Source organism: Mesoplodon mirus (assembly GCF_964341445.2).
Source record: "Mesoplodon mirus genome assembly, chromosome: 2".
In the NCBI taxonomy this organism is placed as follows: Eukaryota; Metazoa; Chordata; class Mammalia; order Artiodactyla; family Ziphiidae; genus Mesoplodon; species Mesoplodon mirus.
The window spans coordinates 159,382,900-159,406,976 of NC_138977.1; the positions used below are offsets into that span (position 1 = coordinate 159,382,900).

At 33.2% G+C, this 24,077-nt stretch overlaps 1 protein-coding gene across 5 annotated transcripts in view; it reads left to right on the forward strand.

The window, feature by feature from the left end:
• The window catches only part of CENPE (centromere protein E), a 72,701-nt gene that overhangs the window by 19,958 nt on the left and 28,666 nt on the right, over nt 1–24,077 (forward strand). For 4 of the 5 annotated variants that reach the window (XM_082603686.1, XM_082603687.1, XM_082603688.1 and 1 more), the window contains exons 15-37: nt 637–725; nt 1,329–1,496; nt 5,258–5,332; nt 5,557–5,676; nt 7,320–7,442; nt 7,525–7,690; nt 8,079–8,233; nt 8,733–9,047; nt 9,161–9,433; nt 9,588–9,746; nt 13,016–13,219; nt 14,941–15,099; nt 16,939–17,229; nt 17,355–17,513; nt 18,412–18,702; nt 19,940–20,224; nt 20,374–20,532; nt 20,758–21,045; nt 21,148–21,300; nt 21,477–21,764; nt 22,333–22,491; nt 22,662–22,943; nt 23,618–23,776. In XM_082603686.1, coding sequence (XP_082459812.1) covers nt 637–725; nt 1,329–1,496; nt 5,258–5,332; nt 5,557–5,676; nt 7,320–7,442; nt 7,525–7,690; nt 8,079–8,233; nt 8,733–9,047; nt 9,161–9,433; nt 9,588–9,746; nt 13,016–13,219; nt 14,941–15,099; nt 16,939–17,229; nt 17,355–17,513; nt 18,412–18,702; nt 19,940–20,224; nt 20,374–20,532; nt 20,758–21,045; nt 21,148–21,300; nt 21,477–21,764; nt 22,333–22,491; nt 22,662–22,943; nt 23,618–23,776 — 4,520 coding nt within the window. The remainder of the gene's footprint in view (nt 1–636; nt 726–1,328; nt 1,497–5,257; nt 5,333–5,556; nt 5,677–7,319; nt 7,443–7,524; nt 7,691–8,078; nt 8,234–8,732; nt 9,048–9,160; nt 9,434–9,587; nt 9,747–13,015; nt 13,220–14,940; nt 15,100–16,938; nt 17,230–17,354; nt 17,514–18,411; nt 18,703–19,939; nt 20,225–20,373; nt 20,533–20,757; nt 21,046–21,147; nt 21,301–21,476; nt 21,765–22,332; nt 22,492–22,661; nt 22,944–23,617; nt 23,777–24,077) is intronic. The other variant, XM_082603690.1, reaches the window with a different exon arrangement.

Below are 24,077 nucleotides of genomic sequence, written 5' to 3' on the forward strand. Positions count from 1 at the left end.
AATATAAAAACATCCCTATGAAGAGAGACTTTATTTATAACTCAGTTAATATGATAAACACATTTAAATAAAATGTATATATTTTAGGTGTAATTACAATGGAGATAATGATAAAAATAAGTAATTTTAAGAAACTGAATGTTCATGAAGTTCTCGATTTCTAGATTTCTTAAAAATAATGCATTATAGTTGAAACACATGTTTTTATTCTAATCATTATCCAGTTAAATTAGTATCCATATAACAAACATCAGCCTTCAACTCTGCTAACCTTGAAAGGATGGCATTTACACAGGAATCCGTTTCAAAATTATGTCTCCAACATAGTTATAAATATTTTGTAGGGGCATTTTTAAATCTACTTAATATAATCAAATCTCAAATTTAGAATTTGTCCTTTTTACCTATATTGTATTAAGGACCGCTATATGTTATCACTCTTTCTAACCAGTGATCTTAATTGACAATAATATAAATGATCACATCTGTTGTTAATGTATTCTGGCTATGATCATACTGTGAGCACAATTTAGCTAATTTGAGTTTATTACCTCTGATCAGATTTTTTTTTATCTTTGAATTTTAAGAAACTTAATAACAAGTTTATGGATAAATTTCTTTTCCCTCTAATTATAGCTCTCTGTTCAGAGTCTGATATTTTCAGTAACACTCTTGATACATTAACTGAGATAGAGTGGAATCCAGCAACAAAGCTACTAAGTCAGGTAACTTAAATGTATTTTACAGAGCATTATCCTTTTACTCTTTTTAAAATTCATTTGTTTTCAGGGTTTATTGTTGTTGTCATAACACATTTCTAGCTCTGACTTAATTTCAGTAACAGTTTTGGTTCTAATTAAGGCCACTAGAGTTTTAAAGATCAATAAATAATCCCTCAGTTTCACTTCCTAAATTCAGAGCTACCTGAGAAATAAGACAGTAAGACAAGTGGAGAGTTAAATTATCAGCCTTATTACTAAGGAGCTTAAGGATCTGTATCCCATTATGAGCCCTACCTCCTACTTCTGACTCAACTTTTCCAGTCAGACACAGAGAGAGCATTTGTTTATGTGATTTTTTTTTAATTTTAACCCTTTCAAAACAGTTGTCTTCTATTCTAAGTTAGCTAGTTTACCAAAATGCAGATCCTTTATCTTACTCTGGATCAAGCTAGACCATTAAAAAGGTATTGAAGAAGGAAATGGCCTAAACCATCAAATGATTCAAGGTTAAATTAATTATTTGGTTAATCCAAATTTTGTTATAGAAACAGACAATATATGATTGGAATTCTCTCTGACTTGAAAATTTGGTTTTGTTTGCAATAGGAAAACTTAGAAAGTGAATTGAGTTCACTTCGTGCTAACTATGATAATCTGGTGTTAGACTATGAACAACTAAGAAGAGAAAATGAAGAAATGGAATTGAAATTAAAAGAAAAGAATGATTTGGATGAATTTGAGGCTCTAGAAAGAAAAGCAGAGAAAGATCAAGAGGTAAAGGATATGGAAATATGAAACTAAACTAAAACCACACGTTTAAATGAAGTATCGTTCTCTTAAAGGTATTTCTAAGGTTGAGATATTGGGGATCCAACCATTTTCCATATGTATACACAATTTAGAGAATTTGAGAAATAATTTATTTCTATTTTTAAAAGAGTTGAATCATATTTGTTTCACTTGTGCTTATGCACAAGAAGAAGAAATTAAGAACATCTTTAGGAAGGTTTGGTGAATGTGCCTATTGATGGATTTGTCTTGAAGAAGTTATTTCCTTATAATTTGTATATTAAAATATTTAATTTATTAGCGTATCAGAAGTCCTGCCTAGAATGTAGCCATTTCCTACTGAGACCGACATGAATTTTAATATCTTGCTGAATGTTTTATATATGGATACTACCTATTAATGGATTTTGTTTTCTTTAGAAAATACTTTCCTAAATAGCTAGAACATTAGAATAGCTAGGGAAGCTAATTTTGTGCATTTCTTTTTCCATATAAGAAAGTTACTGTGAAAATTAGTATAATTAATACTAAATAGTTTTAATGGAATTTTTAGAAATGAGATGGATCACTTAAATTTTTCAAGTGTGTAGTATTAGGCTACATGTTAAGAGAACGTAATCCATAAACCATCAGACTTTGGGGACTTGGTAACTGTCCAGAAGATTTAAGCAACTTCTTAGTGTGGAAAGTCTTTAACCTAGAGTTCATAGACCCTATGAAATTATTCTGTAGAATTTTGGAGTGCATATTCAGTTTTGTGGAGTAAGAATCCATAGCTGTTATCAGACTTGTGACATGATCCACGAATCCCCTCTAAAATAAGAGCTGGTGTTTTGATGTAGGTAAAACATGAGTTAATTTGCAGCTACTTATTTCTATATGGAGAACCCAAAGGGACACAGTTCCTTTTCCTCAGTATCATAGTTTCTCACCTACTTTTCTTTTTTAAAAAGAAAATTTTTTTAAAAAAAATTATGTGCCAAAACTGTTATTTCTGTTCTACCTACAAATTACATTTACTCCTACATTTCATAGGTATTATATCCTGAGAGGCAAAAGTCTATAACTTCTCTACAGACTTTCATTTAATTTGTTTTAAAATTTGTGAATTCACAGAATGTGAATTTCATGAAAAGAACAGTAGACTTCATAAATGGTTTTATTGAGAGGGGGTGCTCTAGTGTTGTGGTTAAGAGCACGGTCTCTGAAGCAAACTACCTGGAATGAAGCCCTAGTTCTGCTGTTTATTAGCTCATCACAGATTTGAGCCTGTCACGAATTATTGGCAAGGCTTTGAGCAAGTCATCACATCTCTCAGGGCTTACTTTTTTGTGTATCTTCCTCCTTGAAGTTAGATCGGGAGCTTGCCAAGTCCCCTTCTAACTCCAAAATCTCACCTAATTTTTTGTGTATATCTTGTAAATAATACGGTATAAAATTACCTTTGGGCATATGTGTAGCAGCAATTTCTCTAATTTTTCTTACATCACTTATACATTCAATTAATTATTAAAAGCAAAGCTCACTGAATTGACTCACACACGAAAAGATTACAAAATAACACAGGGTATATGCCTTGAATCTCACATCTCGATTTTTTTTTTTTCCTTTATACAGTTAAGGGGGAAAATAATCCTATTCTCTTTACTTTTACTTGGACACACATTGAAATTCTAGGTTCTGCGAGGTAACCTAAAAGTTTAAGTAATATAAACTTACTCTGTTCAAAGACAGTTTTACAATAGCCATTTCATGTTAAACTACAAATACAAGTGTAGGTGTATGCAACAAAATATGTTCTGAAACCTACATTTTGGGGAAAAGTTTAACCAAAACGGAGTAAAGGTCAAATTACAGCATTAGGACATGTGGCCATTGCCCTAGTTTCCTAAGCGTTTTGTCAAAAATCACTAAAGCTGTGGATAAATTTCAAGTGGGGATACAGTAATATAAGATGTTTAAATAGTAATTTTAGAGAAAGGAATAAACAAGGTCAAGTATTATCACGATCAGGGAACAAGAGAAATTTCATCTCTCTACCTATTTTAACTTGATTTAATTTTATAATTTTCACAACTTGGAGATGTTTAAGAAGTTAATTATTTCATTTCACCTGCTGAAAATTACAGTTGAAATATGCAATATTTTCTTTGTAACAGTGGATTAACTTGATCATATCGTGTACTTTCTCTATGCTCTGCATCTTAAACAATACATCATTGGGAGAGTGTACTCAGCTCTTTTCAAAAGTTACTTAATCTTTTTCTGTTTATGTGAACCAGTACTTAAAATGAAGAGTGATTGCAAATGAGAAGTGGGGGAACTTTCCTTTCTAGATGTTTTCAAAGATTAAGTTTGATTATTTAGTTCTTCATTTCTGACAAATGTGGTATTCTTGCACAAAAGTTAGAAACAGGAGAAAAGGTAAAAGATAGAGCCAATTTAAATTATAATCAATACAGATGTCTAAAACTTTGCTGAACAATGGTAACCACTCATCACATATGACAATTGAGCACTTGGAATGGGGCCAGTCTTAAGTGACTTAAGTATGAAAAACAGAATATACAATATTACATTAATTTTTTAATACTGATGAAGAAATAATATTTTGCATATATTAGGTTAGATAAATTATATTAAAATTAATTCTGCCTGCTTCTTTTTACTTTTTTTAAAGGTGGCTACTAGAAAAATTTTAATTATAAATTTGGTTCACATTATATTTCTGTTGACTCATGCTGACCTAAAATATGAATGTCAAACCAGCACTAGTCTAAAATCTAAAACTAGTCAGGACTGAATTAGACATCCAGAAAATATTATTTAAACAAGGTGCTATTTTTGTAAGTCCCTTACATTTGACTAGAATTTGCTTTTACTCTTTAAGGACTCATCTGATTATGATTAAATAATTCTCAGGGAAATTATGTTTATCTTTGTTAAACTGTAGTTTACTTCGTTTGAACACAGAAGCTTCTGGTACTCAAATATTTAATGCTACAGATATTTCGATAAAAAGGAAACTTTAATAGAAATACTTGTATCTTTAAGTATTCTTTATACTTTTAGACAGTTGAACAATATAAAGCAATAACATCATCTTTCCAATATTTCCTGTAGAATAAACCAGCAAGGTAATAGTTGATAATGCCATACATATCTCTTTAGCTTTGGTGAACAGTAATAATATTATAAAGGTACCATATGAAACTGTCATAATTCAAACCTAAATTCCAAGTCACAACTCATTAAAAAGTATGCCAGTATAAAGCTAGGTGGATAATTCATGGGAAGAGAAAAAAAATCTTATAGAATAAATACATTTCTGCACTTAACTTACCCAAAACAAAAATCTATTTATAAAGGTTTGATTACCACTCTGTCTTATACAGTGGTGGGTACTAATTTGCTTTTGACGTTATTGTAGCTTTATTAACATGACATAACTGTTTTGGGGGTCATGCTTAGGCTTTTTTCTTATTTGCTGGTTTTGTGGGGTTTGGGGAATTTTTTGTTTTGGTTGGTTCAGTTAGGGTTTTATTTATTTATTTTTAAATAACGAGGCGCTTCACTGCAGTAGCTTGAACAGTTGATCTCTGGTAGTTGAACTAGACTGAACTCCCAGTCTTTCTTATTGTGTTGGGTGATTCTAAAGCGGTGAATGAATGCTATCTTTTTTTTTTTTTTTTTTTTGCTTTATTAACTATTGGTTTGCTCTGTTGCCTGTTCACATGCTCTTACAGATGCAACTAATTCATGAAATTTCCAACTTAAAGAATTTAGTTAAGCATGCAGAAGTGTATAATCAAGATCTTGAGGTGAGCATTTATGTTGGTATTTCTGTTGATAAGGAACAAAAACTATAAAACATACATCATATGTAATTGAGCATGATTTCAGAAAATAGAAGGAATTATATTCTTTAAATATCAACTTTTTGAATTTTCCTATCTACCAGTTTAAACTGTTAAATGTAATTTATTTTTAATTCCTTAGAATTCAAACCCAATTAAATTGTTTCATTCTCCTTTAATTGTTTTAGGATGAACTAAGTTCAAAAGTAGAGCTGCTTAGAGAAAAGGAAGACCAGATTAAGAAGCTACAGAAATACATAGACTCTCAGAAGTCAGAAAGTATGGAAATGGACTTGTCATACTCATCGGTAAAAATCAGATTTATTTTGTTGTGTCATCATTTTGGCATTTGTAGTATACTGTCATCATCATCATCTCAAATGTTTATATTGAGCCTACTGTGTGCCAGGCATTGTTCTAATTGTTCTAAATATAGTATTTTATTTAATCCTGTCAGTAACCCTATGAAAGAGGCACTATTAGTATCATTGCCATTTTATGGATAAAGAATCATAGAGAGTTAAGGATATTATCCTTTGTTTGAATGTAAGTAAGTTAGAGATGAGCTTCCATTAAAAATCAGTAATTCAAAAAATTTTAATGTTTTTCAATTGTTTTATACAAATGCAGAAGTGTATAGTCAATATCTTCAGGTGAGCACTTAACATTGATTAGTAACTAGAACTGTAAAACATGTAACTGAGTATGATTTCATAAATTTCATTAATAGATATTAATGCATTCTCGTTATAATTATGTAACTATTTTAACCGTTTGATATTTTTCAGGGCTATAGCTGTAGGTGATTTTAGTTGGTATAAGATCATGGCATTAAATAGTATTGAATCTCATGGTGAAATTCACTTTTTTTTTCTATTTGCTTTCAATCCACCTGATTACTTCAAGAACCTCTCAGTTGGATTCTAGTTTTTAACACTTTTTTAAAAAGGCAACCGTTACTAGCTGGAAAGTTTAGAATATTAGTTTCTATTGTTCTTCTTTTGTTTTCATTTGAGTTTTTCAGAGTACTTTTTGTTACCTTCTATTAGTACTCTTTTGCTACCTTCTATTAATGACAAGTGATTCTTTTTAAAAGTGTTCTCATTGTTCTGAGGCCCTGGGAAGAAGGCATTTTCATATCATCCTGGGGTATCTGTTGATAGAATGGCAAATAGAATTGCCCATTTTTTAAAATTGTTGTTTATTTCTTTCTCTTTATTCATCCAGTTTATTTATTCATTCATGCATGCATGTTTGCATTAATATTTTGCCAAGTACATATGGTTGAATTCATGTAAGTGCAAGTCATGTTGAAATGCCACTTCTTTCTAAAAATGAGCCTGTGGATTTTTTTTCATGTATTTATCAGTCATTTGCATTTTCTCCTCTGTGAGTTGCCTGTTCATATCTTTTCTCTATTTTTCTATTGGATTATTTATATTTTTCTTTTTAATTTGTGATTTAACATCCTTAATTTTAACTATTAGCTAGTCACCTGTCATGTTTTGCAGAGTAACAAAATAAAAATACATAGGAAACTTTAACAGGCTAGCTGAGCAACAATTGTGTTAACCTTTTTAAACAATAACAGAATTATTATAGTACTTCTATACAATGCTTTTATCCTTTTGAAAAATATAGCCAGAATTTTTTAAATATTTTTTTTTTGGCCACGCTGTGCCACTTGCAGGATCTTAGTTCCCCAACCAGGGATTGAACGCAGGCCCCAGCAGTGAAAGCACCGAGTCCTAACCACTAGAATTCAGGGAATTCCCTAGAATATTTTTACTATTTGAAATGTTAATTTTTTAATCTTTTCTAAAAATACATTTGGCAATTCGCATATTTTATCCATTTTTGATTTGTTAGGAATAACATACATGTACGTGTTAAGTCTTTTCCAACTCTAATAAAGTTAGATTTCACTAAATTCTTTTTGTCATGTGTATAGGAAAATACTGAAGACTTAAAACAAATGAAACAGACTCTGCTTGATGCTGAAACTGTAGCTCTTGATGCCAAGAGAGAATCAGCCTTTCTTAGAAGTGAAAATCTAAAGCTGAAAGAAAAAATGGTAAGTTATTTTTGTAATATTTTGTAAAAACAGGTACAATGATCAGTACATTTCTGTGAATCTGCAGTGTTTCTCTCAATAGAAAGAACTTGCAAGTACGTGCAAGCACATGGAAAATGATATTGAGTTATATCAAAGCCAGTTGGTGGCGAAAAAGAAAATGCAAGTTGATCTGGAGAAAGAATTACAATCTTCTTTTAATGAAATAACAAAACTCACCTCCCTTATAGATGGCAAAGTTCCAAAAGGTATTTTATCATTTCAGACTTATTTCTTTGCAAATCTGACTTTATACAGAAATGTACCTAAAAGATTTTGCAACTATATTGCAGTAATTAAAAATCCATTATTCTCTGGTGTTTTTAATTGCCTAATGTGAAGTTTTAATGTCATTTGGTATCAGTATTTATAAATGTTTCCTTGGACCTCAAACCATAAGGGTTTAAAAGTTATTTTTCAAATAAATTAAACCCAATCTTGGACAAGGTGATTAACAATTGGATGTGTTGTTTACCAACACTGGCTCTTTCTTTAATAAATTTTATATAATCTAGTTAAATAATCTAACCATGTATGTAATTTAGATTTACCCAACAACTACAAGCTGTTTTATTTAACTTACTAAAAATTTCCTAGATTTGCTCTCTAATATGGAATTGGAAAGGAAAATTACCCATCTCCAGAAAGAACTGAATAAGGAAGTCGAAGAAAATGAAGCTTTGCGCAAAGAAGTTAATTTGCTCTCAGAATTGAAATCTTTACCTTCAGAAGTAGAAATGCTAAGGAAGGAGGTAAACACTTTTTAAGTAAACTACTCTTACCTTGAAATAAAAACCTTTGCAATAGTGCCTTAAATATTTTGCCATATTCTATTTTAAAGTACCAGCCAAGAGACTGTAAATGTCTGACTCAGTTTGTTAGCAATAGAAATATAAGTCAAATTCTAAGAAATGCCATGAAATGCCTGCTACACCAGAAAGTTAGAAAACACTTTAAAATGATAGATGAGGAATTAAAGGCACATGCTGATTGTGTTTCTACTGATTGTCTTTCTCCATGCAATCCTTACTAGAACCAGAGATTAGAAATCAAAACTTTGAAGGTAAAGTTAAACAGGATAATATATTGTTAAAGAGATGTCACAATAAAAATATTGCCTTTCCTCAGTCAAACCTTTGCTTAATTTCAATGTCTTGAAACTGAGGTGAGGCAGAGAAAGCTTTTTTCCTGAAAATTGCTTAAGTAGATCATATATTGCTAACATAACTAAGTTTGCTTTCTTTTCCATAGATACATGATAAATCTGAAGAGCTCTGTATAATAACATCAGAAAAAGATAAATTGTTTTCTGAAGTAGCTCATAAGGAAAGTAGAATTCAAGATTTACTTGAAGAAATTGGGAAAACTAAAAATGACCTAGCAACTTCCCAGTTGAATTATGAAAGCACTGATCAAGAATTCCAAGATGTTAAAAATCATCATATTGAATTTGAGCAAAAGTATAAGATGGTCCTTGAAGAGAATGCAAAATTGAAACAGGAAATAGAAAATCTGTCTAAAGAAACTCCAGAACTTGGTTTAAATTTGGATGCTTTGAAGACAGAGGTTGGTACAAGACACCCTCTAGGGAAATGATCTTTAGTCTTAATGGGGTTTAGCTTCCATGTGTACATCGCAGAATGCTCTGCTTTTCACATTTACTTTTTCTTATCTTAAAGCTCTCTCACAAAACCCAAGAACTTCAGCAGAAAACAAATGAGAATCAAAAAAGGTTAAAAGAAGTGGAAGAGCTGAAGGAACAATTAGAAAGTAGAGATTCTAGGCTGCACACTGTAGAAAAGGAGAAAACACTGCTTACTGAGAAACTTCAACAAACCTTAGTAGAAGTAAAAACCTTAACCCAAGAAAAGGATGATCAAAAACAACTCCAAGAGAGCCTGCAAATTGAGAGGGACCAACTCAAAAATGACATTCAGGATACTATAAACATGGTAAGGTTTTGACTGATTAAACTTTGAAATCTCAGAGCCTCTTTAAAAACATTACAGGAGCCATCATTTATTATTTATGATCAAGCAATAGCTATAAAATTATTTTCCTTGTTTCACATTCTAATGGAAATTATTTTCTATTTCTCTGACAAAGAATATAGACACCCAGGAACAACTACGAAATGCTCTTGAGTCTTTGAAACAACACCAAGAAACAATTAACACACTAAAAATGAAAATTTCTGAAGAAACTTCCAAGAATTTGCATATAGAGGAAAACTTAGGAGAAACTAAGGATGAATTTCAGGAGAAGGTAAGGGGTGTTTCTGTTCAAAGTTTTTATATGCTTGTATATGAGCTTTCTCTTAACCTCAACAACTTAAGTGCAGAACAGTAATCTCAATCTTATTTATTATTCACAGTGGTAATAACTCAGAATAATTTACATGCTTAAGTCTAATATCTTTGAAATAACTTCAAATATAACTGCTTGCAATCATTTTGAAAAGGAAAAGACAAAAAAATACTAGTTCGGACTTTGAGCTGATATTTTTCTGAGGCCTATTGTAATTTACACATCTTTAAAAGCCCCTCTGGGGCCTCCCTGGTGGCGCAGTGGTTGAGAGTCCGCCTGCCGATGCAGGGGATACGGGTTCGTGCCCCGGTCTGGGAGGATCCCATATGCCGCGGAGCGGCTGGGCCCGTGAGCCATGGCCGCTGGGCCTGCGCATCCGGAGCCTGTGCTCCGCAACGGGGGAGGCCACAACAGTGAGAGGCCCGCATACCGCAAAAAAAAAAAAAAAAAAAAAAGCCCCTCTGAATTCTAAGAATGTAAGAAAGATTCAGTGCTTATAATTAATTATGGCTAAAATATTTGGTTTATGTTGGATTTTGTATACTGTATTTGTTTAGAGTTTGCTATAGAATCAATGTATGTATCGTATTTGTGTCTATTTTTAGGGTTTGGACCATAATTTTACTATTAGGTGCTTAAATCTTACCTCAATAATTCATTCTAGGTAAAATGGTTCATTTTGTCCTGAGACCTTAGGAGAATAACTGCTTAACTAGTTATTCGATTATATATAAGAAAAACTAGGATGCTAATGGTGACTTTTTAAAGAGAGGTATATTAGCCTGCTAGGGCTGCCATAAGAAAATATCACAGACTGCTTGTAAGCTATATGTTTATCTTCTTTGCAGAAATGTCTGTTCAAGTTTTTCCCATTTTTAAATTTTTTGTTGTTGTTGTTGAGTTGTAAGAGTTCTTTGTATTTTTCTGGTTATTAACCCTTTATCAGTTATACGATTTGCCAGTATTTTCTCCCATTTCATAGGTTGCCTTTTCACTCTGTTGATTTTATCCTTTTTTGCACAGAAGCTTTAAATTTTGATATAGTCTGATTAGCTTCTTTTTTCCCCCTTTACCCCTGGCACACAATATTCCTGCCTTGAAAAATGAACTTTCTCTTCTCTCTCCCTATTCTTGAGTCCTTCTCTCCTAGAAAAGCATTTTCACTTCCACTATTATCTTGTGTTCTCAGCTTATCTATAATTTGGATCAACCATGGGCCAAAGGTTCTTGACCTTGATTTGAAATTTATAACTTCTACTTTCACAGGGGGAAGGTTTTTTGAACAGTTTTTTTAGAATAAGATACAACAATGTATAGCTGCTTTTAAACAAATGAACAATGCAATCATAGGGCCCCATGAGAAGGAAGCAGTAGAGGAGAAGTGAGGGAAAGGAAGAGTTATACTCACTGGGACCAACTGGCTCCTGTAGTATTATGTTCATGCTAGAAGCGTCCATGGTGATAAAAGAGTCTGATGGGATTCTCAGGGGCCATTCTGTTCATTAGAGATCTTGAAACCTGGGCTGGAAGTCTGAGATCACCTTGTTCTTGTGATAACCTTGTTCATGCTGGAATCACCCATGTGAGTGGGTCTGGGAATTTCCAGGGGCCCCTCTGTTCATCTGGGTACCACAGAACTCCATTAAGTAGGTCTATCGGGAATTCCTTGGAGTACCCGTTTTCAGTCCTGCTTGATGTGTCTCTTTGGAAATGCAATTTCTCTAGTGTGTCTCAACAGAAATTAGATTTTACTCATAACCATGGTAGCTGAAATACTTCCTAGGCTGAGTTCAGTATTGAAATGTACCTTGGGTATCATTATAGAATACTTCCTCTCCGTCTGCTTTGTCTTTGTGTATATTCCTTTGTTTAGGAGTAAAGATGCAGGCTTCTGAATTATAATATCTGACAAACTGCTCCCAAAAACTATGTGTTCCCCACCTGGTGTATTGGGTTGACCAAAAAGTTCGTTTGATTTAAAGTAAAAATAAAAGACACATTTTTCATTTTCACCAAGAAATGTATTGAACAACGTATTCATTGACCAAACGAACTTTTTGGCCAACCCAGTAGTTAGCTCTGTGCGCACCAATGTCAGAAGCTCATGAATATTGCCAACACTAAGAGGTTAACTAAACAAAGTATGGTTTGTCCATATCCACTTTAGAGAATAGAGCAACTACTAAAAATACTAATTTGAAGATTACGTAGCAGTATGGGAAACTGCATATGATCTAAGTGAAAAAGAAAAGCTAAAATGAATCCTTTGTATGTAAATTAATTATGATGGCTATGTTTTAAAAAAGTTAATGGAAAAAACTGGAATGAAATATTTTAGAACTCTAATAGTGGTTGTGTTGGTGACACTGGATGACATTTTTTTCTCTTTATTTTTCAAATTTTTTTCTAATGTTAATTATAGATTACTATAAAAACTTTTTAAAACATATGTGGCCAGTATGGAACTGAATGTATTTGTTGGGCTAGTATAAGGTTATATAGTGACACTCTAATTTCATGCCAACAATTGTAATGTCAGTCTTTATCTCCTTTTAGCAAGGAGTTCACATTTTAAGTTACCTTTGGTTAAGACTTATTTATGGATAAATGAATTTATATAACATGCTTTTCTTAAGCAGTAAATGAAAACTGTATATTAAGAAAAGACGAATTATGCTATTATAATGTGAGATATATTTCTACCAAAATTATTGTACCCTCTACATGTAATAAAACTCCAGCTTTGGTGAGTGTGACTAGCTCTGAAAAAAAGATTAATTGGGAATAGGGGCTATAGCTGGGAATGATTTCCAGCTTTTAAGGAAAAAAATAAAGTGACAGAGTTCAAGGCAGCTTACTTTTTCGTAAATTCAGGTTAACCCATCATACATGAAGATAATTGTTAATTATCTATAGCTGTCCAGGTAGTTCTTATCAGTGAACAGGCACAAGAGCACACAGTCTGGAGACAGACCATTGGATTCAAAACCTGGTTATTCTTCCCTGGGTGACCTTGGGCAAGTGACCTATCCTCCCTGGTATTGTTTCCTCATCTGTCAAATGGAGATAATACTAGTAGCTACCTCATAAGGTTATAGTGATGATTAAACGTGTCAATATATGAAAATAGTGCCTAGTACATAATAAGTAATATATGTTGGCCATTTTTATTATTATCAAAATTATTATTAACTAAGAAATTCTTCTTTAATGTATTTATCTTTTAGATGGTTGGCATAGATAAAAAACAAAATTTGGAAGCCAAAAACACCCAAGCACTGATTGCAGATGTTGAGGATAATGAGCTAATTGAGCAACAGAGAAAGATATTTTCTTTAACACAGGAGAAAAATGAACTGCAACAAATGTTAGAGAGTATTACAGCAGAAAAGGAACAACTGAAGACTGACCTAAGGGAAAGCATTGAAATGGTAGGATTTAGCACTGTATACTTAGCAATACAGTTTTGTCTTTGTACATTTTAGATCTTTCCAACTTTATTGAGGTATAATTTACATGCAATAAATGTATCTGATGAAAGAGCACAGTCTGATGACTTTTGACAAATGTCTCTACTTGTGTACCCTCCACCTCAGTCAAGATATGGAATATTTCCATCACCCCAAAAAGTTCCTTTGAGTTCTGATCTATTTGATCCTAATCTTACCCTCTGCCCCATATAGTCACTGTCCTTATTTGTTTTTACCTTAATCACTTAATCACATTGTTTTCACTTGCCTTTCCCTTCATACAAATAGAATCACATAGCATACACTCTTTTGTGTCTTCTTCTACTTTCCTGCTTATTGCTGGGTAGTGTTCCACCGTATGAACAGGCCACAATTCGTTTAGACTTTATCCTATTGGTAGAAATTTAAGTTATCTCCACTCTCTGGCTATTTTGAATAAAGATGCTATAAACATTCATATATAGATCTTTCTATGAACATATTTTTTTTATTTCTCTAGGGTAACTATCTAAATGGAATAGCTGGCTCATAGGTAGATGTATATTTAACTTGATGAAAATTTCCTAGACTGATTTCCAAAGTAGTTGGTACCATTTTACATTCCCATCAGCAAATTAAGAGAATACTGAGGGCTCATCCTCACCAACACTTCATAGTATCGGTGTTTTTAATTTTGGCCATTCTATTGGGTGTGTACCTTATTGTTTTCACTTGCCTTTCCCTAATGACTAAAGATATTGAGCATCTTTTCATGCTTATTAGCATGAAATGGCTTATTTGCCATTGTGTATCTTTCTATAAATTATCTGTTGTCTCAGTGATGTGTTATAGATTTCAGTGTACAGGTCTTTTCCATATTTTGTTAAAGTTGTTCCTAAATGTTTCTCTTCTATTAACGCTGTTGTAATTTTTTTATTTCACTTTTAATTATTTGTAGTTAATGTTTGCCAATATTTTCAAACCTACTTTATTTTTTTTTCTAAATTTAGAGACAATATAATGTGTCTAGATTGAAATTAATATTTTGAGAAGTTTACTATGGATCACAGTAGAACCTGACCTTTTGTGTAGTTTTCCATGTTTCTTGGGATTGTCTGTTTGGTTAAAATTGCTGAATGTAAATAAGAATACAGACAAAAGTCATATTTGTTTCTCAGTCTCTGGCTTGTGATGTTTTTGTGATATTGATACTTGAGAAAGTTACTGTTTAAGCTTAATAACTAGAATTAACCCACTTTATGCTAGCAAAGGATGCTGCCATTTTGAGCTTGCTATTAAGCAATGTATAAAACCAAAGTCATTCCAGCATATGAAATGCCCATAACCATATATATATATATATATATATATATATATATGTCTCATATATCATCTGTTGTCAACAAAAACTTAGAAAGTCTCTTTTGGCTTAGGGGTAGAAAATGAGCAAACCTTTCGTGACAGAATACAAAATCCATTTCTAATTCTCATGATAAGAATGTAAGATGAGCAATAAAGAAACAGTATTAAAAAAGCAGATGCTTGACCTTTATATGATTAAGTTAAGACTCTTTTTTTAATTAGTCTTTTCCAATGTAGTTTGCCATGATTTCTTCATTTTCAGGCTAAGGCAAATGCTGATTTTTACCTGATTTCATAAATGTAAGCTAGTATTTTAATCTCAGCTTTTTTTTAAATTCTAGACCATTGAAAACCAGGAAGAATTAAGAATTCTTAGGAATGAACTTAAAAAGCAACAAGAGATAGTTGCACAAGAAAAGAGCCACACCATAAAGAAAGAAGAAGAGCTTTCTAGGAACTGGGAAAAACTGGCAGAAGTTGAGGAAAAGCTGAAGGAAAAGGTGACTTTTTTAAGTTATCTTCCTGGTCATTTTTTCTGACTAAACTTTTTCTTTTTTTTTTTTTTTTTTCTGTAATAAATTTGATTCCAGCAGACCTAAATTCCAGAAATAATATATACCTTGCCAATGAACAGATCTTAATGCTAATATTTTGGACAATTTCAACTCCTACTGAGATGTTAACTAACATCCTTTGTGAGGATTATATTTTTTTAGTCTTTAAATGAGAGAGGGGGCCTTCATCTAAATGAATCATTTGATATATTCATTCATCAAGTACTGTACATTCATATAGTACCACCATGGGCCAGGCACTGTTCTGGGCTCTTGAGATACATTAGTCAACAAAACAAAGATTCTGCCCTTATAAAGATGTATTAGTTATTCTCTAAAATGTAAAATTTATCTCTACAGTTGGCCCTCCATATCTGCACATTCTGCATCCATGGATTCAACCAACCACTGATCAAAACTATTCAGGGGAAAAAAATTCCAGAAAATTCCAAAATGTGAAACTTGAATTTTACCACACACAGGCAACTATTTACATAGTATTTACAACTATTTATGTAGATTTATATTGTATTCAGTATTATAAGTAATCTAGAGATGAGTTAAAGTATACTGGAGAGTATGCTTAGGCTATATGCAAATACTATGTCATTTTATATAAGGGACTTGAACATCCACCGATTTTGATATCCACAGGGATCCATGGATACCAGGGGATAACTGTATTACCATCTCTTAGATATTTACAATAAGGTGCTATTGTAAAATTTATAGAAGAGCTAAGACCCTTGTAACAATTGTACTCCCCAAGTAATTCTAAAATGCACCCACCAAGATCTTTCTGTATATTCTAGGAGTAGTGCCACATGCATTATAGATAATATATTGTGATTTCCATTGTGCTTCTGTATTTTTTTTTCCTAATATGGGTTCTCTTAATTCTCATCCTTTTTACTATAACTTAACTGAATATATTAAAACCTTACATCTATTTCATATTCCTCCTAAATAAGTGAAATCAGTAAGTTTATGTAAAAGTTAATGCCTCATTGTTTGTTTGGGCCACCCCATATGGACCTTATTGGGAATGAAAGTAAATTATCCAAGTTTTTAGGAGAAGTGGAATTATAGTTATTTGGCAGTTATAGCTGCATATTTAGTCTCTTTTTAAATTTTTCTCATTTTTACTTTACTTCTTTGATTAACCTAGTGGCACTCTATTAGTTTCCTAGGGCTTCTGTATCAAATTACCATATATTTGATGGCTTTAAACAACAGAAATTTATTTTTTCACAATTCTGGCTCTTAGAAGTTCAAAATCAAGATGCTGGTGACCAAGCTCCCTCTGAAGGCTCTAAGGAAGAATCCTTTCTTGCCTCTTCCTGTCCTTGACTCCCAGCTGTCCTTGGTACCCTTGGCTTGTAGCTGCATCTCTCCAGTCTCTGCCTCCATCTACCTATGACCTTCTCTGTGTCTCTGTGTGTCCTTTTCTGTCTCTTATAAGGACCCTCTCATTGGATTTAGGGCCCACCTTAACCCAGGAATATTTCTTCTCAGTCCTTAAGTAATTACATCTGCAAAAACCCTATTTTCAAAGAAGATCACATTCTCAATATGGGCAGACTTGAATTTGGGATGGGACACTATTTGATCCACTGTAGGCACTGTCTATAAGGTTACTTTAATTTTAGTGTTACTTGTCTGTTTATACTGGAGTAGTAGGCAGGGCTATGATAATGATTATTTCAGTTTGGCAAAGTACATTTTACATAAGAATTTTAAGAGGATATAGACAAAATGGTAATTATAAAAACTATATTTCTTAAGAGCCAACAACTCCAAGAAAAACAGCAACAACTTCTTAGTGTACAAGGAGAGATGACCGAGATTCAGAAAAAGATGAATGAAATGGAAAATTTAAAGAATGAACTAAAGAACCAAGAATTAACATTGGAACGTATAAAAATTGAGAGGCTAGAGTTGGTTCAGAAACTTGATGAAAATTATGAGGAAATGAAATTCATAACCAAAGAAAGAAATGATCTAAAGGAATTACAGGAGTCATTTGAAATAGAAAGAAATAAGCTTAAAGGACACATAAGAGAAATAGAAGCTACAGTAAGTCATACCCTTTTCTTTCATCTATTAAATGTTTCTTTAAAAACTGAGTCAGTTGGAAAGGGGGAGGCAATGTTGGGATGATGTTATTAAAATTATTCTTTAAATTTAACTTGTTAATAAAGGGTCTAGAAACAAAAGAAGAACTAAAAGTTGCCCACATGCTTCTAAAAGAGCACCAAGAAACTGTTGAAGAACTAAGAAGAAACATTTGTGAGAAGACAGCTCAAATAATAAATATTCAGAAGAACTTAGAAAAATCCACTACTGAATTGCAAGAAAAGGTTTGTCTTTTCTTCCTTTGCTCCTTGTCCCCTCTTCCTTTCTTTCTCTGAAAGAAAAATAAGCAGTAGGTAGTGACTGAGTTATGGTTCATTCATTTATTGGGTAGTATTTGTTGAGTGTCTAATGTAGCAGGTACAGTCCTGGATTATAGAAATAAAATGGGAACAAGGTGGACAAAATCTCTGTGATCATAGAACTTACTTTGTAGTGGAAAGAGGTTCTCAATAAATAAGCAGTCAAATGAACAGGATAATTTTAGATAATAGCAAATACTATGGAGAAAATGAAACATTGGAGTAACTGGACCAACCTATGTTGAAAGCCTACTATGTGCCAAGCATTGAGACTGTGGAAATGAATAAGACATTGTTCTTTTTCCCCAGGATAGGCATATAAAAAAATCTCTCAATTCCAGTATGATAAATGCAGAAATCTGCTGTGCAAAGCTACATGGTACCACTAGTGATCATGGAAAGGGGGAATCAATCTGTACGCATAACAAATTTGTGAAGTAGCATTAGAACTCATCTGAGAATGGGGGCCATTCATTTATTGAGTTATAATTTGCTCAATTCTGATTTTTCTCCTGTTGCATTTGGGAACTGGTATAGAAATGAAGCATGCAACTGACTGGATTGATAATTTGTTGGTAAAGTGTGCTTTGGATGTAAGCTGGAGAAAAAAACAATTATGACACACTATTACTAGCAGAAAAGTCATGAATAGCTTGAGTAGGAATCAAGAGAAAATGAATAAATAGGAGTTTGTGGTCCATGATAGGCCATGAAGGTACAAAATCACTTTCATTGCTATGGAAAGTAGCCTCATCTTTTCCCTTTAAAAAATTATGATAACACTCTCTAGATAGTAACCTTGGTATTTTATGAATATCACAAGATCCCAGTGCTTCATGAGGAACAGGAGCTACTTCCTAATGTGAAAGAAGTCAGTGATATTCAGGAAACAATGGATGAACCAGAGCTATTGAAAGAACAGTCCAAAACCAAGGATTCAAAAACACTGGCAAGTGTAGAAATGGAAAGTCTCAGGTTGACTGAAAAACTGCAAGGAAGTCACGAAGAAATAAAATCTCTCACTAAGGAAAGAAATGATCTTAAAATGACAAAAGAAGTACTTCAGGTTGAATGTGACCAACTGAAAGAAGAAATTAGAGAAACTTTGACTAAAGTAAGTTTCATCCTTTCCTCCCATTTTAATAAGTGTTTCACAAATAAGTCTTTGGGAAAAGTGGCATTTATAATGTTCCTACCAATTTTCTTTAAATGTCTCTTAATTATGAAGTGATTGGAAACAGAACCACTAAAAATTGTGCATATATACTAAGAAACTATGGAAAATGAGTTTTCTTAAATATTCAAAATGATTTAGAAAAAGCAGTGTTAAATTACAGGAAAGGATAAAGTCAAAAACACTGTTTTCTTCCCTTGTTTAAACCTATTTCCCCAGCATCCCATAACGCGTTACCATCTTCCTCACTGATCCAGTCAGAAATCTGGGAATCATTCCTACTACTATCCCTTCCTCCCCACTCACTCTATAATCCAAGAACCAAACCTTGTTGATTTTAAGGTGTGTGCCTGTGTGTGAAATCCTCCCACTCTTCTCTCCACATTGCTGATACCCTAATCCAAGTCACAATTACTTCTCTCTGACTTTGTGCAGTAGCATCCTACCTGGTCTCCCCATTCATTATCATACTTCTCTAATTCATTCCCCTTTCTGAGCCCAAGTGATCTTTCCTTCTTAAAACCTTTTAATAACTTCTCATTGCTCTTGAAATACATACCAGCGTGCTTCTTCAGATGACCTTTGAGACCCTAGATCCCAGAACTTGCGGGTTTCTAGCCCTGTTTCATCTCACTCTTCCTCCTGCTTATTGTGCTCCAGCAACTCTAGTCTGTTGCTCTTCTGCATCTCATGGCTTTCAGATGTTCTGGTCTCCCTTCCTGTAGTATTTCCATAGTCCTCTTTGCCTAACAAGTGCTCTCATCTTTTAGATCTCCACTGAAGCTTTCCATCCCCTAGGAAGCCCTTCCTAAGCACTCACAATAGGTTAGGTTTGCCACTGGTAGCCTGAAAGAACCCAGCACCTCTGTTTGGTAAGATCTGGTATAATATGTATCTTTCCTTCTAAAGTACGTAAGTCTCAAAAAGACAGATCATGTAAAGTGTCATTTCCCGTTTCATCTCCAGTCTCTAATAGGATACTGACAACACAATGAGTACTCAGTAAATGTGTTAAATATCTGAATAATGGAAGAGTGGGTGACTGGAAATATTGTTCTGTAAATGAGCTGTTAAATCCCTGACTTAATTGTTTTAGAAAGTATCCTTGTTTCTTTTCCCCTAAAATAAAATAAAGTATCTCTGGATACCAACTGTATTGTTTTATGATCCTCTTAAGATTCAAGCATCTCAAGAGGAACAGTCCTTCCATATGAAAGAAAAAGACAATGAGACTAAGAAAATAATGAGTGAGATGGAGCAATTGAAGGAGCAATTCAAAGTCAAAGACTCAGCACTACTAAGACTAGAAATGGAAAAGCTTGAGTGGTCTGAGAGACTTCAAGAAAGTCATGATGAAGTGAAATCTATAGCTAAGGAGAGAGATGACCTACAGAGGCTACAAGAAGTTCTTCAATCTGAAAGGAACCAACTCCAAGAAAACATAAAAGAAATGGTAGCTAAAGTAGGTTTCATCCTTTTTCATGTGTGTGTGCTTAGTATTCTGTAAGCAGATATCTTGGTAAAAACTAAACCTTTGGGGAAAGGAATTAGTTACAGTGTAATGGTTATAACGTTTTCATAAATTTCTTGCAATTTCCTTTAATAATGAAGCACCTAGAAACCAAAGAGGAACTTGAAGTTGCTCATTGTCACCTAAAAGAACAGGAGGAAACTATTGGTAAATTGAGAGTGGATCTTTCACAGAGGGAAACTGAAATATCAAGCATTCAACAAGAATTAGAAACAACAAATGATGAATTACAGAAAAAGGTAAATTGGGAGTAAAGGAACAGTGGGAGAAAACTTAAGGGAGGTAGCTAACTGGATTACAAAGACTACTGTTTACCTCCTAAATTGTTTTAGAAAGCATACTGGATTTTTTTCCTTAAAAAATATACATACACACACATATATATATACAGATATAAACACACATTTTTATGTGTGTGCGCACATAATTATATTTTTGGCTATTATTTTATTATTTTTTTTAAGACCCAAGAGCTTCATGAGAAACAGAAACAATTTATTACCATAAAAGAAATCAGTGAAACTCAGGAAAAAATGAGTGAACTGGAACAGTTAAAGGAACATCTCAAAGCCAAAGATTCATCACTACAAAGAATAGAAAGCGAGAGGCTCAAGTTGACTGAGAAACTTCAGGCAAGTCAAGAAGAAATAAAAACCATAATTAAGGAAAGAGATGATCTGGAAAGGGTGCAGGAAATCCTTCAAAAGGAAAGAGACCAACTCAAAGAAAACATTAAAGAAATTGTAGCTGAAGTAAGTTTCCCTCTTGTAATGTTTTTGGATATAAAAATAGTGTTAAAGTGATAAAGATGATGTTCACTGCTAAGTTTGATTAATTTTCCTCCAATCATAAAGGGACAGAAAATCAAAGAGGAACTAAAAGCTACTCACATTCTTCTGAAGGAGTATCAAGAAACCATTAATACAAGGAAAAGTTCAGAGAAGACAGATCAAGGAGCAAATATTCAGAGAGACTTAGAAATTTCAGATGCTGAATTACAGGCAAAGGTAGGTCTTGTTAAGTTGGAAAATGACATCTGGTTATTGTGTTTGTCATATCCCTTATGGAAGAAAATAATACATACGTTAGACTAAAATGTAAAGATGATTACCTTAATTTTAGAGACAGTTCTTTTTCCTAAAATTTTCTGTCTATGTCATAACTTGTTTTATGATTTTCTCAGATTCAAGAACTTCAACAAGAAGAACATCAACTTCTTCAGATGAAAGATGTCAGTGAGACTCAGGAAAAAATATGTGAAATGGGAAACTTGAAGAAGCAACTTGAGGCCCAAAAGTCAACCCTGGAAAATACAGAATTGGAGAACATAAGGTTAACTCAGAGACTCCATGAAAATCTTGAAGAAATAAGATCTGTTACAAAAGAAAGAGATGACCTTAGGAGTGTGGAGGAGACTCTCAAAGTAGAGATAGACCAGCTCAAGGAAAACCTAAGAGAAACCACAAGTAGAGTGAGTTACCATCTTTCCCCCAACTAGTAAATATGACATCATGTCCTAAAAGAGCCATGGTTGATAGAGTTGGTGAGGTTGTAAAATTGGTCCAATCTTGGGGAAGGCTGGAGGGATGGATATATGATATCTTCCAAAGTTTTCAGTAAGTGTATGCATTGACCCAAAAAGTCCAGTTATTGCTGTTTATCCTGCACACATTAGCACAACTGTGCAAAGATATTTGTACAAGTTGCAATAACAAAATAAAGCAAACCCCAAAACAGGACAAATTCTAACTGTCCGTTAGTAGAGACTGGTTGAATCAATACAGCACATTCAGACCATGGAATACCAACCCATAGGTAAAGAACAAGATAGAGCTGATTTGGAAGTATCCTGATAGAGAAAAAGGTTACGTTACAGAGTAGTGTATCTAGAATATATTGACATCTAAAAGTCATTTAGAGGATGAGAACTGGGAGGCCTAAGGAGAGAGGGGAACTTTTACTTCTTACCCTGTACCTTTCTACACACAGTTGAATTGTATTATTCTGAACGTATTATTTTTCTTTCTCTAATAATAAAGGACTTGGAAAAACAAGAGGAACTAAGAATTGCCCAAATGAATCTGAAAGAGCACCAAGAAACTATCGATAAACTCAGAGGAATTGTTTCAGAGAAAACAGATGAAATATCAAATATTCAAAAGGCTTTAGAAAACACAAATACTGCCTTAAAAGCACAGGTATTTCTACTAATATCTAAGTAACTGAGTGTTTGAATCAAGTCTTTTGTGTTATGAAACAGGATATCAGTTAGCCTAATATACATAGAGACTTACCTATTCAATTCAGAAACTATTAGCTTTTTCTCTATATCTATCTATATCCTAACTTATTGTATGATTATCTCAAGATCCAAGAACTTCAGGAGAAGGAACGTCAACTTCTTAAGGTAAAAAATGATCTCAGGGAAAATACATATCAAACAGAGCAGTTGAAGAAGCAATTAGAGGCCCAGAATTCAACCCTGGAAAGCATAGAAACAGAGAAGTTAAGGTTGACTCAGAAACTTCAAGAAAACCTTGAAGAAATAAAATCTGTTACTAAGGAAAGAGATGACCTAAGAAGAGTGGAGGGGACCCTCAAAATGGAGCAAGACCAGCTCAGTGAAATCCTCAGAGAAACAAAAGCTAAAGTAAGTTACACTCATTCCTCTTCCCAGCGAGTTAATGTGATGTTTTCCTTACATCAATGAACCCTTCTTTGAAATGAGTGGTACTTTTGGTGAGAAGTAACAGGATACAACCTTTTAGGCAGGTAAGTTGGTATTATTTTTGAAAATTTTAAATTCTGTAACCAGCATTTTCTTCATGGACTTTACCCTACATGTACACTTACTCAATTTTTAAGGTAAAGAAAAATATATATGTGTGTGTATATTCATAACACACACATATACCATAAGGTTGTTCATTATAACAATTTGTGATAAAAAAATAGGAAATAACCTAAATGCCTATCACAAGGAAACTGGGTAGATGTAAGCAATATGTCAGGATACGTGCAACCATTAAAAAAATGAAATAGATTTGAATGTTCTAATTTGGAAGCTCAAAGTAACTCTTAGGGGGAAAAGCAAGTTGTAGAATAGTATGTGTATAGCATGTTTACCTCTGAAAAATATGAGTACATTGTGGGAAGATGAGGACAGGGGAGGGGAAGCCGACAACTTTCTAACAACATCAAAGATGTAGAGTAAGAAATAAGAAATGTATTATTTTTACTAAGAAAATGTGTCACTTTCATAAAAAAGAAAATACTAGTTAACATTAAGCTGTGTCATTTTTTTAACTTTTTCTAATAATAAAGGACCTTGGAAAACAAGAGGAACTAAGAATTGCTCACATGCATCTGAAAGAGCACCAGGAAATTATTGATAAACTCAGAAGGGTTGTTTGTGAGAAGACAGAAGAAATATCAAACATGCAATTGGATTTAGAAAATTCAAATGCTAAATTACAAGAAAAGGTATTGAGGGGCTCGTGGCGCTTATATGTTTGGATACCTGATTTATTCCTAGAATAAAAAGTAATGCCTTAAATCCCTGAGGGATGTAAAATGCTTTAGCCACATTAGAAAACAGCTTGGTAGCTTTTACTAGTACTGAACCATATACCTGCCTGTGGCCCAGCATTTCCACTCCTTGGCTATGTACCTAAGAGAAAAAAGTGCACACTTCCACATAAAGACATACAAGAGTGTTCACAGCAACTTCAGTCATAATTGCAAAAAACTGAAAACAACCCAAATGCCTATCAACAGGAGAATG